Source organism: Apostichopus japonicus, chromosome 6 (genome assembly GCF_037975245.1).
Source record: "Apostichopus japonicus isolate 1M-3 chromosome 6, ASM3797524v1, whole genome shotgun sequence".
NCBI lineage: Eukaryota > Metazoa > Echinodermata > Holothuroidea > Aspidochirotida > Stichopodidae > Apostichopus > Apostichopus japonicus.
In genome coordinates this window covers 4723459-4739242 of record NC_092566.1, presented here as the reverse complement: position 1 = coordinate 4739242, position 15784 = coordinate 4723459, and the positions used below count along the sequence as shown (strand labels likewise).

The 15784-nt window shown below is 39.4% G+C and overlaps 2 protein-coding genes across 4 annotated transcripts in view; one reads left to right on the top strand and one right to left on the bottom strand.

Moving 5' to 3' along the window:
* Window positions 1–9934, top strand: part of LOC139968743 (NAD(P)H pyrophosphatase NUDT13, mitochondrial-like) — a 34265-nt gene extending 24331 nt beyond the window's left edge. Inside the window, exon 9 of the mRNA XM_071973084.1 lies at window positions 9803–9934. The gene's annotated coding sequence lies outside the window, so the exon portion shown is untranslated. The remainder of the gene's footprint in view (window positions 1–9802) is intronic.
* Window positions 374–15784, bottom strand: part of LOC139968741 (cadherin-23-like) — a 115120-nt gene continuing 99709 nt past the window's right edge. For 2 of the 3 annotated variants that reach the window (XM_071973079.1, XM_071973081.1), the window contains 15 exons: window positions 15282–15565; window positions 14395–14529; window positions 13455–13573; window positions 12940–13034; window positions 11690–11866; window positions 11027–11196; window positions 9844–10032; window positions 8792–8871; window positions 7771–7830; window positions 7296–7379; window positions 5769–5909; window positions 5178–5219; window positions 4381–4424; window positions 3661–3719; window positions 374–2243 (listed from right to left, as the gene is read on the bottom strand). In XM_071973079.1, the coding sequence (XP_071829180.1) occupies window positions 1629–2243; window positions 3661–3719; window positions 4381–4424; window positions 5178–5219; window positions 5769–5909; window positions 7296–7379; window positions 7771–7830; window positions 8792–8871; window positions 9844–10032; window positions 11027–11196; window positions 11690–11866; window positions 12940–13034; window positions 13455–13573; window positions 14395–14529; window positions 15282–15565 (2294 nt within the window). In that variant the 3' untranslated portion in view covers window positions 374–1628. The remainder of the gene's footprint in view (window positions 2244–3660; window positions 3720–4380; window positions 4425–5177; window positions 5220–5768; window positions 5910–7295; window positions 7380–7770; window positions 7831–8791; window positions 8872–9843; window positions 10033–11026; window positions 11197–11689; window positions 11867–12939; window positions 13035–13454; window positions 13574–14394; window positions 14530–15281; window positions 15566–15784) is intronic. The other variant, XM_071973080.1, reaches the window with a different exon arrangement.

Here is a 15784-nt window from a genome sequence, read left to right as displayed (position 1 = left end):
TCCTATCTTGAGATATCGTATTTAAGCTGGGCGTCACAAACACAAGTGAATGCGCCATAGTGACTGCATTGGTTACGATTATCATCGAAACCAAAACATAAGGAGGACTTACTTTAGCAATGGATGTGGAAAGTGGTCTAAGCCTATTATTAACTTATTTATTTAACTGTATAACAACATCGCGATAGGGTTTTAATGTCTCAAATAACATGGAAATCTTAAAACTTACAGAGTATGAAGCAAAGAGCCGAACATTGCCAAAGAAGTGCTGAAAGTATTTTAACGATTTTCACTGGCACTGAAATAGAATTCATTTGGGGAAAAAAGATAGTATACCTTCATATCTTTGAAAAATGAAAATTGTATAAAATGCTTGTAGCAAATCACATTTATTATTTTATAGCTCATTCGATAAAAAAAAAAATGGACAAAGTCATGGAGGTTATTTTTTTGACTCCAGACAACGTATTAAACTCAGAAAGTAATTTGAGAGGTTTTGCATAGATGTAGTCTACAAAGTTATCTTCATTTCATGCTCCCTTGAATATTACAGAGATATTTGTTAAAGTTACTTGCGGACACAAACTGATTGAAACTGTCGTATGTGGCAATTGATAACCTTGAATGACCTTTGACCTCAGCACTTCAAAAATCAGAGTATGAAGTTCATGCAAGCTCCACAGGGTGAGTATCCATCAAGTTTACAAGCTAAGGCACCACTGGGGACGTAACAATCAGATACGTCCATTTCACCTTTGGCAAGGAATCAAAATTATTTTACTAATGTTATGCATATAAATATAAATGTAAAATGAATTTTTATTTATTGAAATTATTACACAAAGAACTCTTTGGTATGTACAGAAATACCTAAGATAAAATAATTTACATCACAAATAGAAATTTATTCATTTTTGGTTCCTCTGACCAGAATTTGAAGTCTCCACCCACCACCCTCACCTTCTGCACACACAAGACCGATGATTGTATTTATTGGCACCATTTCAGGGATGGATGTACCCCAAAGGTCATTAACCTCCCTGTCCTACATCCATCCATATTTCCTTCAATTTTAAAATAAAGCTTTAAAGCTTGCAAACTAGTTCCCAACAACATACATCATCAGTAATCACAAAAGTTCATTTCACCTTTGACAAGGAATCAAAATTGTTTAATGAAATGTTATGTATATAAACTATAAATATATATGTTAAAAAAAAAACTTGAATTTTCAAATATTGAAATTAACACCACAAACTTGTTGGTATACTCAGAAAGACCTAATAAGAGAAGACTAAAAAATATTAAAGCCCAAATAGACATGTGTTCTTATTTTGTTCATCCAAATCTGAAGTTTCTATTCCCACCCCCTCCCCCCACATCACTCTCACCTTCTGCACACACAAGACAGGTGATTGTATAGATTGGCATCATTGGCAAACTAATTCCCACCAACATCAGTAATCATTTCAGCCAAAATTCATGATCTCAATCTCTAAAAATCATTCCACCAAAAAAGTTGACAAATAAAAAAAAATTCTCAAATTTTTTAAGTTCCATTTAAACTGTTCGATATAGCTTGCTGCATCCTCTTCACTCCACCCCCCCCCCCCCCCGCGACTCAAAACTCAGAGAGTGGTCACTTTTGCATCTATCTCCAAACTCTCTTCTCTCTGTATGCCACCGTTCATACTGATCTTCTCTGCTTGTTCTATGCTGTCTACTTTATTATTCAGAGTTCCCCCTCTGTCCCCATCTGCATCTGACCCCCCGTCACTCTTCTCCCCCGAGTCGTTGCCTCTTCCCGCCTCTTCATCGTTACCCTCTACTCTGTCCTCTGCCCCCTCTGCTTGACCCTCTTGGCGACTCTCTCTGGTCCCCAACATGTCATCTGTGTCGGTCTCCCCCTTGGTGTGGTCTTCCAGAATGGCGCCTGGGGCTTTGTCTTCCTGCAAGAATGCGTGGTTGTCGTACCCCTCTAGGGTATCTACCTTGGAGTCATCATCATCATCGGTGTCTGATACAGCCGAATTTGGTTCTGGGCTCTTTTTGGAAATATGAAGGAACGTTGCATACGGGTCAACTTTCTCATCCTCATCTCCTACATCCTCTTCTATTCCATCCTCTCTTATTCCATCCTCTCCTCCTTCATCTTCTCCTCCTCTATGGGGCAAATCCATGGTCAGTTGGAGCTTGTCAACACTAAGGGCGTCAGCCTCAGACATGAGCTCCAGAAATGCTTCCTGAGAAATAAATAAATTTACATTGATATTACAAGAAACAGTAATAGTCCTTTTACACAGAGGGAGTCACCGACACAGTGCTTTCATCTTGACCTCTCATTCCCCTCTGACCCCTAATGAGCTTATCATTTCATTCATCATACAGAATGTTTTATGGAATGAACCTGCTGTTTCCAAACCAAATCTATTTGTTTGGTTTAAACCTGTCGATATGCTTCTGTTGTACTGTAGACCAATTCAGCATTCACATCTCCATTCTGTCACCCCCACCCCTCTACTGTGAGGAAAAGACCAAATCCACAACGTTGGGATAAAGCTATCAGCAGTCTTCAATCCCTGTTAGTGCTTACAACGTTGTACTGTACAGGGATAAAGCTATCAGAATCTATCAGTCCCTGTTAGTGCATCAGTCAGCAACTTCACCAAGCAATTGTGGTTGGTCATACTAGAGCACCTTATGAGACTTATGTACAGTGCTGGATCTACAAGGGGACAAAAGGGGCAATTGCCTGGGGTGCCTCTGTCAGAGCCAGAGGGTACAAAAATATAATAATTACATCACAGCATCACTTGTGCAGTAGCTCAAACCTTTTGAATTGATGCAAATATTGTTCCAGCTATGTACGCTCTGATATTGAAATGAATGAGTATCACATTGTCACTACAGATGGTGGTTTGCAACTTTGTTTGTCTTTTCCACCTGTCCCAACAAAAAACAAGTTAGGTCATTCCCCTCCTTTTGTGTTGCCAATAATAGTGTAGGCCTACCATTGCAGAACAGCAACTAGGGAGATGACTTTAAAACTTGCCACCATCATATATATATATATTGATTAATATATTTCCAGGTTTTGACCTCTAATGACCTTGGATCCAAAATCCTTGTCCAAAATCCCCAAAAGAAGCACTGCCCAAGAAATATTATAATCAACTTTCAAGAAAATGTCCTCTTTTTCTGGGAAAGAGGAAAGATACATTTCACATAGTGTAAGTGACCCCTAAATGACCTTTAACCTTCACTTCCAGTGTTCCAGACTGTGAACATGACATTGAATTAACCTTTCTATGTATGTATGCATAACTTTTTCTGTTGCAATAACCTGCAAAATAAAGTGACTTTGATGTGTAAATTTGGAACATTTGCTGTGTATTTTAATGTCTGTGGATGATGGGCCCATCAAACCTGACGTGCCACCCCTGGCCCCACGGGGTCTAAATCCCGCACTGCTTTTGTACACGAGTGCTAACGATACAAAATTGACTTGATCCTCCATATCATGTCACCTGGACATCTTTTGTTTTAATATGATCACATTTAATATCTTTCATCAATGTAAGTTATAAGTCCATGGTTGCCATGGTGAAACAAAATATGATGGCATCAAACCAAAAGAAAGTATAAAAACCTCAAACTTACATCTGATCCGTACTTGGAAGTTCTCTTCTCGCTAGCAATTCTCTCTAATAAAGTAGGACCTGTGAACATACAATAAAAAGACAGGGGTAATGGAGTATTATCCTCTCACGGCACGATATTAACTGTCTTGAGAAAAACTCGACAGGGTGAAACTGGACCGATTCACTTATGTAAACGACGACAGGGCTTCATAGCTGAGCTGCAGGTCGTAAAGTAACGGGAGATAATCTAACGGTACTTTCCATGACAGCAGAATGACGGAACATTTTGTGGCAGAGATTGATCGGGCAGACAGGACATCATGATATGTGAACCTTTAAACCCCCACCCCCTCCCTCTCCGGCCCCCTCCCCCCTGCTCGACGAGAAAATAGCAATGGTGGCGTATATATACTACCTACAGTAGCTATGGTTTTAGAGAATCTCTTTAAAAGTTGACTGTATCTAATGTATTGTAGTATTGGTCACCTGACAAAGCTGACGATTATATTAAAACAAAGTCTACAGAAGTCCAAAAGAAAAATTTCCCAAGAATATTAAATCCTGTATTAAACTTAAACATGCATGGAACTTGAAAATGTTGCACATCAATTGTCTGTCTGTTTCATGTAATAAATGACGTTCATGAAATAAATTTTGGGATAATATAACAGTCCACTCGCCCCCCCCCCCCCCTCTTCACCTCTCATACCCTTTTGCACAGTAAAAATTAACCACTTACCTCGGATAGGAACTTGAATAACTTCAGAATGGCGTGACCGCAAACTGAGATGTGCATGAATAGAAGAAAAACTCTTGTTAGGGATATATATATTACATCTTACACTGAAAGAATTTGTGTTTGGAATTAAGGGGCAAACATTTTTGTACAATTAGTTTTGGTTATCTTGAAGACTTTGGAAAAACCACTGCCAATCTGTGCAGGTTATATTTCTATAAAGCTTTCAGTTTTCTGAGAAATAACCCTTGAAGCAGCAAGGATCTAATTTAAATAAAATAAAAAAATGCAAAATGGAATCTCTAAAGCATTCTAGACTAAGGAAACCCAGTGTTGGTCACCAACAGGTAAGTTTCATTACACAAATAATGAATGGTTATGAGTGCAATAGTGCAAGTATTTCATGAGTTGAAAGATGGAATGTTCCATTCAACGAAGCGCAGCCGAGTTGAATGGAACAAATTACATCTTTCAACGGATGAAATATTAGCACTATTGCACGAATGGAAACCATTCATTATTTGTTTTATACAACATATTATATTAAGATGGGTAAAATGTACTCATGCAACAGACTGTTTTGAACAGACAGGTTTCTCTGCTCTCTTACCATAGAAAAAAGTGCTATCAAAAAAGTATAACCCCATGGTTCTATTTCATAGAGTGGAATAGAGCGGATTTTGAATGCAATCAACGAGCAATTGACCAATCAAATGACCAGAATATAATTAGGTGTTGTATAAAATGCAATATAGAATGAAACGAGAGAAAGAAAGAAACGAGAAAAGAAAGAGGAATACCGTTCAGTGTCCTGGCTTGACTTTTCTTCCTGTGGTTCATAACTGAGAAAGGAAGTCAAAGACGGTGAAATAATTTCGTCTTGCTTGTGTCTCTTTTCTGAAGATTAGTTATCTTTTCAAAGTCAGATAAGCAGAAAAAGTCTGACTTTGTACTTACTGACAAATACAAGATCTTCTTATCAAACATTTTCCCCTTTGGTTGTGAGGGTTGATTCAAAGAAACCATGTCTATTGTTAAGTACTATAATAAGTATTTTTTTTCAACCTTTCAGAACAGAAAATTTGGAACTTGACGAAATAGTCCGGTCACTACAGACCACCGCAGAGATTTTAACAATTCCTAATAATAAAAAAATCACCGTAACAGAACCACATGAAGATGGGGAGATGGGGGGGTGGGATTGTGGGGTGGGGACATTGGGGGAGATAGGGGGAACAGTGTAAATTGATGACCATTTTATCTATCTGTCAGCAATATAAACCCTCTTCTTTCCTTTGAAAACTGCAGAGGTGTTTATAAGGTTTATTCGAAGACAGTTCTACCATTTTTTTCCCCTTTCTGTCGGAAATCTAAAACCCTCCTCCTCTTACCTTTGATAACTGCAAAGAAGGTACAGTATCATGATGAGGGAGGCAATGAAGATCATGACTGCTAAAAGGAAAACAGCTATTTGGCTAACACCCCATCTTGCACCGGTCTCCTCCTTCTCCCCACAGGATCCATACCAGTGACTGCAAGACAAAAGAAAAGACAAAAGAAAATACAGAGGAACATTTAAACAGTGCATGACGGTCAAGCCTGCCTATAGAATAACAGTCCTCCTCAAATTCACTCGAGTTATTAATTATTTGTTACTTGATAGCATAAACTAACCCAAACACTGCCATTAGGATTCATCCATCAGTGCACCTAATTAATTGACCAGCCACCATATGATTGTAAATTCACAAGTGCTCTAATGGCCCACACAATACTTTCCTGTGTGAAGCCAAATTTGGCTTGACCACTGAAATAGAACACTGTGTGTTTAATCATGAATTTGTGGAAAGGTGGGTTCAGTATGGCTAGCATTACAAACTCGGGTAGATATTCAATCTCCCCTGTTTTGGGCCAAAAACAGTGGATTTGGTTGGTATTTGCTATAGGCAGGGAAGATCGTAATGAGTGTGCTTTTAATACATTTGAAAATCCGCACTTTATTAAGACTGCCGTTCATTTTTTCGTTTATTTTTGCGACTACCCCACTTCTTGTGTGCCATATGAGATTCACTTTATTGAGAAAACTTCTTCAAGCATGAGTGACTTTTGACGACATATAAATTGTGGTCCAGTTATCAGAGGCACCAAGCTGCTCTAATGTTAGTGTCAAATGAATCGTGCAATTCATCCATTAAATTGATAAATCTGTCCAAGGGTTGGAGCATTAAATGTTTGTACAACTAATGTGTATCGGCTACTAGCTTATGACATATCATTTTGATCGCTTTTTCGTGCTCGTTTCATTTGTAATGTTCAAATAGATAGCAAGCTACAAACCGTGATTTTTTTTTTCAAGCCTACCCCTAAAAACTCCCCCATCCCCGCCTTCCTTAGCTTTAGAGATTTGTCCCAATCTGTCATGTGTGAGTATAAGTTATATTGCTAAGTCAGGCAGGATATATCTGTACCAAAAAATAAAATCTTGGGTAGTATCTATAGCCTTTCCCAAGAGCCTATTTCTGGTAACTCACTTGATGTTACACCATCATTATCATATGGTTTACAGAGAGTCTCAGTGATAGAAGGGGACTGTCAGGGAGTTGAGAGTGGCTCAAGTTGTTTGGTTTTTTGAGCCCAGCTTCTATCTCTGGTGATTTTTATTAAAACTGATATATATTGCCAATGACCCGAAAGTGGTACAATGGGGGGAGGGGAGGGGGACAATGGTGGGGGGGGGAATGGGGTTGTAGTATTAATATGTTACCAATTTTGGCAAGATAGGTTTAAAAGATGGGAACGCGTTAAGATAATTTGATAGGAGAGATGTAAACCACATCGGTCATAAGTGCTGAATCCAGTAAGTTTCAGGAGGGTGGCGTGGGGGGGGGGGATGTGAGGGGTGGCTCAGTTAATTTTACCTGTCAAATGTTTCCCTATCCATAAAGTCTTCCTCATTTAGGTCAACTCCGTACAACCATAACGCAGACATAGAATTAGATTGGCTGAGGGAAAAAATGATAAAGAGACAAAAAGAATTGAAGAGAACAAAATCACAAAGATGAAAATGGAAAAATAAAGAGTTTCCCTTTAATCAAAGAAGAACTATGTATATGCTACTGGTAAGAAAAACACCATAGACAACCCATGTGAATAAAGGTTACACCACATTGTAAACAGATGTAAATAAATGGACTGCTTCTTGAAGTTGATCTAAAGACTTTGTTTTCAGACCAAAAAGAGTGGCAAAAAGTTGTCTGGTACACTACCAGAGGCCAAAAGCTTTTTGCTGCAAAATTAATTTTTTAATTTTTTTTTTTTATCTTGGACTTATTTGAATTCAGAATGTTTCAATAGTTTGGAAATAATTGGAATGTTTTCAAAATCCGGTCTCACCTTCTGTCCTCTCGTTCGTATAAAACTTTTGTTCCAGTCGGGAAGCAGTCCTGTATTTTGCTAAGGAATGAAGGAGGCAAAGAGAACAAAAATAATAAGGGAATACCAATAGACCACTTTAATATAAATCTGGTTCTTCCCAGATGGGAACGTTTTCAAAGTAAGACAAATTAACCAAAGTGGTAAAAGATCTTGGCTAAGATTTGAGTTGTCAGTTTTCTAAAAAGGAAAAATGGAAAAAAATTCACATAAATCTAATCGCATAAGTTTTGAAAGTTTCAATGGATGGACAATTCACATAATCATAACTGCATGGGCCTCTGTTCTATATTACTTACATATCCAATTCAATGTGATATTCATTATCCTATTATACATGCACTAGAAAGCTAATTCACTACTTGATACACAGCCAACTTCTGGTTTGGTGAGGATGCATGCTATCCGCAGTATCAATAGTCGAGGGACCCATGATGACACGTGGGACTGAAGACCTATGATGACCTGGGAGACCTATGATGTGTCTTTGTTACGGCATTCTCTTTTGCTTGTATAACAGCAGGGAGTCATTATGTTTATAGATTCCTCTCTTTCCTAAATAGGTCTTGAGTTATATAGACCTTTATGTACCTCTGTTTTATTCCAGGGCTGGATCACGTTTTGCCTCTTATGTTACAGACTTTAACAAGATAAAGAAGTCCATATCAGTTCATGGAAACTATATCTTGAGAGGACGTGTTACTATCTTTGCTATGTGTCTGTTATAACGGTAGATCACACTGAACCTTATATGGAGGTTACAGTGGTGGCAGCAGACTCTCATTTCTACCGTTATGTCAAAGCCGTACGATTCCTGCTGTTCTGATAGTATAACTTACCTGCCATACTAACTTTTTACTGTTAGAAGAACTTTTATGTCTATTATCCTTGCACATAGGTTTGTACGTTATAAGCAACGAAAATCAAACGACTGCCGATAGTTTAGTTTAGTCGACACATTATTCAGTGAAGAACAACAAACCTGAGTAAATTTTCTCCGTGGGGGTCCTCTTCTGGGTCAAATTCGGCGATGACAATGTCTTCGTTGGACATGACTCGAAGCTTTAGAAAAAGAATTTACGAAATACCACCGTTAACATGCAGGATAATAATTCATAAACAATAACATTTATGGCTATAATCATGCCTTTTGCAATAAACTGTCGACGGGATGGTCACGTTTACGAGGTCTTATTAGCCCCAAAATTTTTGATGACAGCTTTGCTTTTCTTTGAAGGAGAAAAACAAGAGAAAGTAAGAACAGAAAGAAAGTAAGAAACACACAGAAAGAAATAACCGAAAAACAAGACAAAAACATGTGAAAAACAACAGTTTCACGGCCAGCATTTTCGTCAGGACTGTAAATTCCCACTGAAATTTGTAGTTATTATTCCTCCTTTCCCACTCTAGCACTTTCAAAAATTGTCCGGGGTCTTCTCGAAACAGATTCCAGTGCATCGACTGTAAATATGACACAGTAGCAGTCTATAACCTTATAGTTATGGTACATTTACAGAATTGTTGACATGATAGTGAAACCGAACAATATTCTTCTTTGATAATATTATTAATATCCTCTAAATAAATATTAAATAAAACAAACATTAAAGTAAGAAATCTTGACTGAATATGTAACGTGTCATTCTCAAAGTTGAAAATGCAGCAACAGAGTTGTTTCCATATTGTTGGATATATCTGTGGATTTTTTCCTCCCTCAGTTGGTCCAAAACTCTGCAATCTTCGATCTCTTTACATATCGGATCAGCTAAGCTCCTCTACGTAAACATGGTAGTCATTACCAATATGTCACAAAGCTAAAACTGCCCTTCCCCCCCTTTGATATGTAACAGGCACATAAGGCATAATTGTGAATACTGCTCTCTATTTTACTGTGAGTTGAATGTTTTGTTATGGGTTTTGGGAACTTCAACCTCTGTTGAAAAGCACAATAAGATGGTGTCTTAGACTATTCTTTGTATTCTACCTGTAACAGATAGATACCTACTCGCAAGGGTCATCAGGAATTCCACTTACTCTCAATGTTGCATCATCCATTCCAGCAGCATCGCTAACCGTGACAGGAACATCTACGTTGGCCGGGATTCGATCATCCAATACCAGATATTTCTTCAGAAACACCTCGCCCGCTTTGCTGACTTCGACCAGATCGTTGTCCCCAGCTCCGAATACGAGGTCGTCGGGTCTGTTGTCGGGATCGTTCACCTTCGGGGGCAAATGGAAGCAGTTCGTTCAATGAGACTCTATGATATAAACCTTTCCAGTGGCGGGGCGTCCATACAGTCAGAGGGGGTCGGATGCCCCCCCCCGACAGACTCAAATGGACTGCTGGCGCCCTTTTCAGCTTTTTACCACTTTTTACTTATTTGCAATTATTGACTTATTTATTGCGCTCTCAAATACCTATTGACATTTGTCACATTTTGTTGGTGTAATTTTCTGACAAAATGGCAATGACACCTATTTATTCTTCATTTATCTGCAAATTAGCAAGGCCCGGAAAGGGTCATTTCCGGCGATCTAGGGAGTATCTTTACTCAAAAACCTGTGGTGGCGCTCTGCTTAGATAGTGTCGAAAGCGCCCCTACACACCATTCTCGCCCCCTGACCAATACCCCTAGCTCTGCCACTGAACCTTTCACAGCAGTCTAGCAACCGATGTTATGACGAGGACAGCCAGAATAAAGTACGAAGCTTTTAATGGTTTATAAAACTAAGCCGATCGTGAGAAACCAAACTTTACTTCATTGGACTCAAGCCATATTAGAGTTACAAGTTGCAACACCACAATCAGAACTCTCATGCCTTTTCTGAGAAACTATGCATGACTACCTTGAAATAGCTGACTGAATCTTATAAATAATCAAATATTTCTCTTGGCAGTCTGACAAATGGGGGATACAATCGTATTCTCTTAAGTTAGACATTTGCAGGGACACAGGTTCCGGGTCAGGTTTGGGAGGGGATTGGGGGGGGGGAGGGATTTAGGGAAGGGAGTAGGAATCGAACCAATTGTCCAGTGATGTTGAAATTGTGACCTGTGTTGGCGCCAATCATCCACATCTGAATAAACTATTTGGGTGTTGTCAAGATAATGCAAACATAATGATAAAAAAGAAAAAGAAAAAAACGGTTCTGTTAAGACTTGGATACCAGTGGAAAAGAAGAGTTGGTACTGATCGGTCCTCGCCATACTTACCCTTCCAGATTCCACCGAGAGGTCGTAGACTTTCTCATCCTTTGCACGAGAGATGTGGATGCCGCGAAAGAAGAACCTGGAGACGGTGAATTCCTGGAAGGAGGACGGTTCATCGTCCATGTTTGCGATGGTGATGTGTACGGTTGTCGTCGACGTCGCATCCTGTCGAACTATTCAAAAGAGATTAGGTTGAAATAATATACCTTTATGGATATCTTTTGTGTACATGCCACATTTCTAAAAAAATAATAATAAAAAATAAACCCTGCAAATCTCAATCTCCATGGCACACAGGTGACAGACTGGAAAAGTCACTATGAGGGGGGTGTTGCAGGGGGGGGGCAGATAGCAATGCATTTAACCTAGTATGTAGTCGATTACACCAAATGGGTAATTTCCAGGTTAATTTACTTACAGGAGATTACGCAATCGGAGTATCGTATTTCTCAGCTGATACCACAGATCAAAATCTTTGTGATTAAACAAATTTATCCCCACATCCCTAGATCGTGTGTGGTATCGACTCGCTTTCAAAAGAGACCTTGTGATAGTCGCTTGACATAGACGCCGCCATGATGTACTACATAACAGTCTTGGGGCGGGGGGGGGGTGTAAGGGGAGTAGGGATGAGGCTCTAATGTCTTTCCTTTTTCTCTCACTTACTTCCTGTCTCTCGTCGTAACCTCCTGCTCGTACTCAGACAGCTGTCGCCCGGCTGGGCCACTGCGATCACGAGAACGAACTCCGTCTGGCTGTCGCCATCGTAATCTAACGTAGTCAACGCTATCAGGCTCAAGATGGTCTCGCTGGCTTGTTGAGCCCGGAAGTGGGCACTGCATGCTGTGAGGAGAACGACCACATGGGTAGACTTGTAAAGTAGGAAGCTGAGTGGGCTGCAGCATCCTGCAGCCGGGCTGCATAGGATGTAATCTCTTCTGCTTGGCAGTCTCATACAGTAGGCAAATGCAGTTTCACAATAGCCGCACTGCTGGTCAGCTGAGATAATCTCTATTGTTTCATATTCATTCAGCCTTACTGCAGGGGAGCATGCAGCTGCTGCAGCTATTTATATATATCTGTTTTGACATGGCGCCTGTAAAGTACACTAGTCTACACGTTTAATTCGTAAAATTCAATCCCAGGGGCATTTCTACTTGTATAAGTCATTACGATTTATTGATATTCATATTTAGAAGGATGAAAGAAAAGAAAACCACTGCTGCACTGATTATTCCTATGGCAACATATCTATTCACTATTCTCTTATCACAAAATGCAGCTTTTAATTATTATTTCATTTTTATGGTGCAGCTACTGGCAAATTTTTGCAGATCTGTTAATAATCAGCTACTTCATAGCTCACAGTAGCAAAATTGAGATCATTCATATTCAAGACCATGATATATCACACAGGAAAACATCCTCAATCCGTGCTGGTTATCTTGAACAGTGAGGGTTATCTCGAACCATGTAGGTTACCTCGAACATTGTGGGTTATGTTGAACCATGTAGGTTATCTCGAACCGTGTGAGTTCTGTTGAACCATGTAGGTTACCTCGAACAGTGTGGGTTATGTTGAACCATGTAGGTTATGTGAACCGTGTGGTTATGTTGAACCATGTAGGTTATCTCAAACCCTGTGGGTTATGTTGAGCCATGTAGGTTACCTCAAACTGTGTGGATTATGTTGAACCATGTGGGTTATCTCGAACCGTGTGGGTTAAGTTGAACCATGTAGGCTATCCCAAACTGTGTGGGTTATCGTGGAACTGAGTGGGTTATGTTCAACCATGTAGGTTATCTCGAACCGTATGGGTAGTTGAACCATGTAGACTATCCCAAACCGTGTGGGTTATCGCGAAACCGAGTGGGTTATCGCGAAAACGAGTGGGTTATGTTGATCAGAGGCTTACCTCCATCCTCCTCTCGGACAGAATAGATAGTTTCTGTTGTCCCACCGACCGGTGCAATGATGTTACCGAACCCAGCAGTCTCCGCTATAGTGACACTGTATGAGAAGACAAGATTTCATTTGATTTCATTAAATAGCATGTTTGGAAACTTGGGATAGACAAAAGAGGATATTTTCTTAGCAGTACTATTAATTTTACAAATAACAGACAAAACATCAGCCAGAATTAAATAAAACCATTTGAACAGCTTTGACATAATTAAAACCATGGAAACCAAATCAAAGACGTTGACCATTTCAAGTTAAGAAAGAAACTAAATGCCTCGTGGATCAAGTTCTTTGAAAACACTCGATCGATATAAAAAGTCTGCATAATGTCTGACTGGAATTCTCCCATGACAGAATGATCAATTTAAGTAACTAAATGCATTTTGGGACAGAAAATTGGAAGATGAAAACATTTCAAACTATAGAATGTTAATTTAGCTGTAAAAGAGAAACCAAATAATTGATTACCTTTGATTTTGGATGTCTTCGGGAAAGTAAACTGGACCATCTTCGGTGCTGTATATATATGTAACTATCTGGGACTCGGAAAGTCGTGGTTGCTCGCGATTAGTGACAGTAACAATTATCTACACGAAAGGACAAATATTATCGCAGAGCTATGTTAAACAAAATGACAGATTTTGTTCCTACCAGAATACAGGATAATTTTGAGGCTATCTTACTTTTTTGGAATATATTATTCTGTTGCTTGATCTTTTGTTATTTGCTCTTTTTTTCCTAACCTATTTTTATTTTAACAGAAAATTAAATACGACGATTTAGTTGATCACTTGAAAAGTCGATACTTCTATAGTATTTGATGCTATTGTATGAATTAACTATAATTGCTACACAAGTTAACAAAACATTTATTGAATACTGAGAAAATAGTCTTTAGTCTTTGCGTTTTGAGGCTGTTATATATCTTGTCAACAATATCTCACTCATTAAACCAACAACCTTACTCCATTTCCAGGTATGTGACCATGCTGGGCGGCACTGGGCTACCCCGCCCAGCACTAAAAATTACCGCCCAGCACTGTCTTAAAAATCGTGAATCCCACCCAGCACTATTTTCATCTAAAATCCAGAAATTCCTAACAATTTATTCAACGTAAATTGAAAAAAAAGTAAAAAAAGTAAATTGTTAGCAAAACTAGTACTTGTGTATATGTGCTTCAAAAGCTACACAAGTGCCAGCATTTGGCATCTGAGCACCTTCAAAATCGACGGCGATCAGTATACCCGGCACTCAGGAAATCCTGGGCAAATTCCTGCATTTCGATTGTCATCACTAACAATCTTTGTCCATCCTTATTGTCATTGAATCTATTGTTCTTACAACAAGCCAAGCTTCATCACTAACGATCTTTGTCTACTCTATTGTCTTTTATGCTTTAGTACTTACCAGTATTTCTACACTATTTGCTGGTGCATTCTCATTTGTAGCTATCGTACCTAATTCTGTTGAGAATTCCAAAAAGTCAAAGCAAACTGGATCTGAACAATCGTGGCTGTAGCTACTATCTTGATTAACAGTATCCTGTTTGACAAAAGAAATAAATATTTGTAATTTGTTCAGCCCCCCTCAGTTCTCTGCTCCAGTTTTATGGTCTGTGGCCGTTCGTAGATTCTTGTAGGAGGGATGTGGGGGTCAGGAGTGGGGGGGGGCAGGGGGATAGAGGAGTAGGGGCATGAGAGGAAAGAATTCATAAACTTTAAGTTTTAAACATTCACATTACTGATCCACCTATGACTGCTTAATTAATCAAAACTCTCACAGATTTGTTTTAATTGTTTTGAAGTGAAATTTGCTGAATTCCTTTCAGTTTGATATTAAAAATCAAAGCTTTTAGACCCCTTTACTTTGGGTCAGCTTCAGCCAACTTGAATTAAAGAACCTCGATGGAATAGACCTCTAAAACTGTTTCTGTTTTGTGTTATTGTCAATCATCTCTGGTGGTTCAAGACTGCTGGCTGGAAATTCAACTCAGTATATCTTTCAGGATAAATATGTAAGCAGTTCCCAACAAATATTTCAGTTTGCCTCCCTCCCTCTATCCTTATTAAGTCAAGGTTACCAGGCATGTGACTGAACAGCGCAGCTCAGATGGTGTCTGAAAATGAATTTATACTCCAGAAATAGATGAGAGATTGGACAGAAAAGCTGTACGAAGAGTTAGATATTAGACAGGATGGAGGGGGATGGAGGGGGGGAGGTGGGGGGAGGTGTGTGGGGCAGGACTGATAAGAAATGGTTGTATCTAGGAGCCGAACGATTTGCAAATAACTCACAATGTCATCGTCTTCGTAATCGAACTGGAAGAGTATCTCGTTAGGAACGAATTCAGTTCGGCGGACTTCTGTCCCGTTGAGAACCACAAGAATCGGTGAGTTATCGTTGACGTCCGTGACGATGATGGTGATGGTCTGCGTGGAGTTCAACAGGCGATCGGCTTTAACATTACTGGCAGTGACAGAGAGGGTGATAGATTGGTCGTCTGGAAGATTGTCTACATCAATGCATCCCATCTTGGACAGAACTCCTGTAGTCTCATCCACTGTAAACCTAGCATCACCTGGATACAGAGGGCACAGAGGGTTAAGGCATGCTGTGAGTACAGTTAGTGAGTGAGTACAACTGGTGTGAGTAAGGCATAGTATGAGTACAACTGGTGAGTGAGTACAACTGGTAAGTGAGTACAACTGGTGAGTGAGTACAGTTAGTGAGTGAGTACAACTGGTGTGAGTAAGGCATAGTATGAGTACAACTGGTGAGTGAGTACAACTGGTAAGTG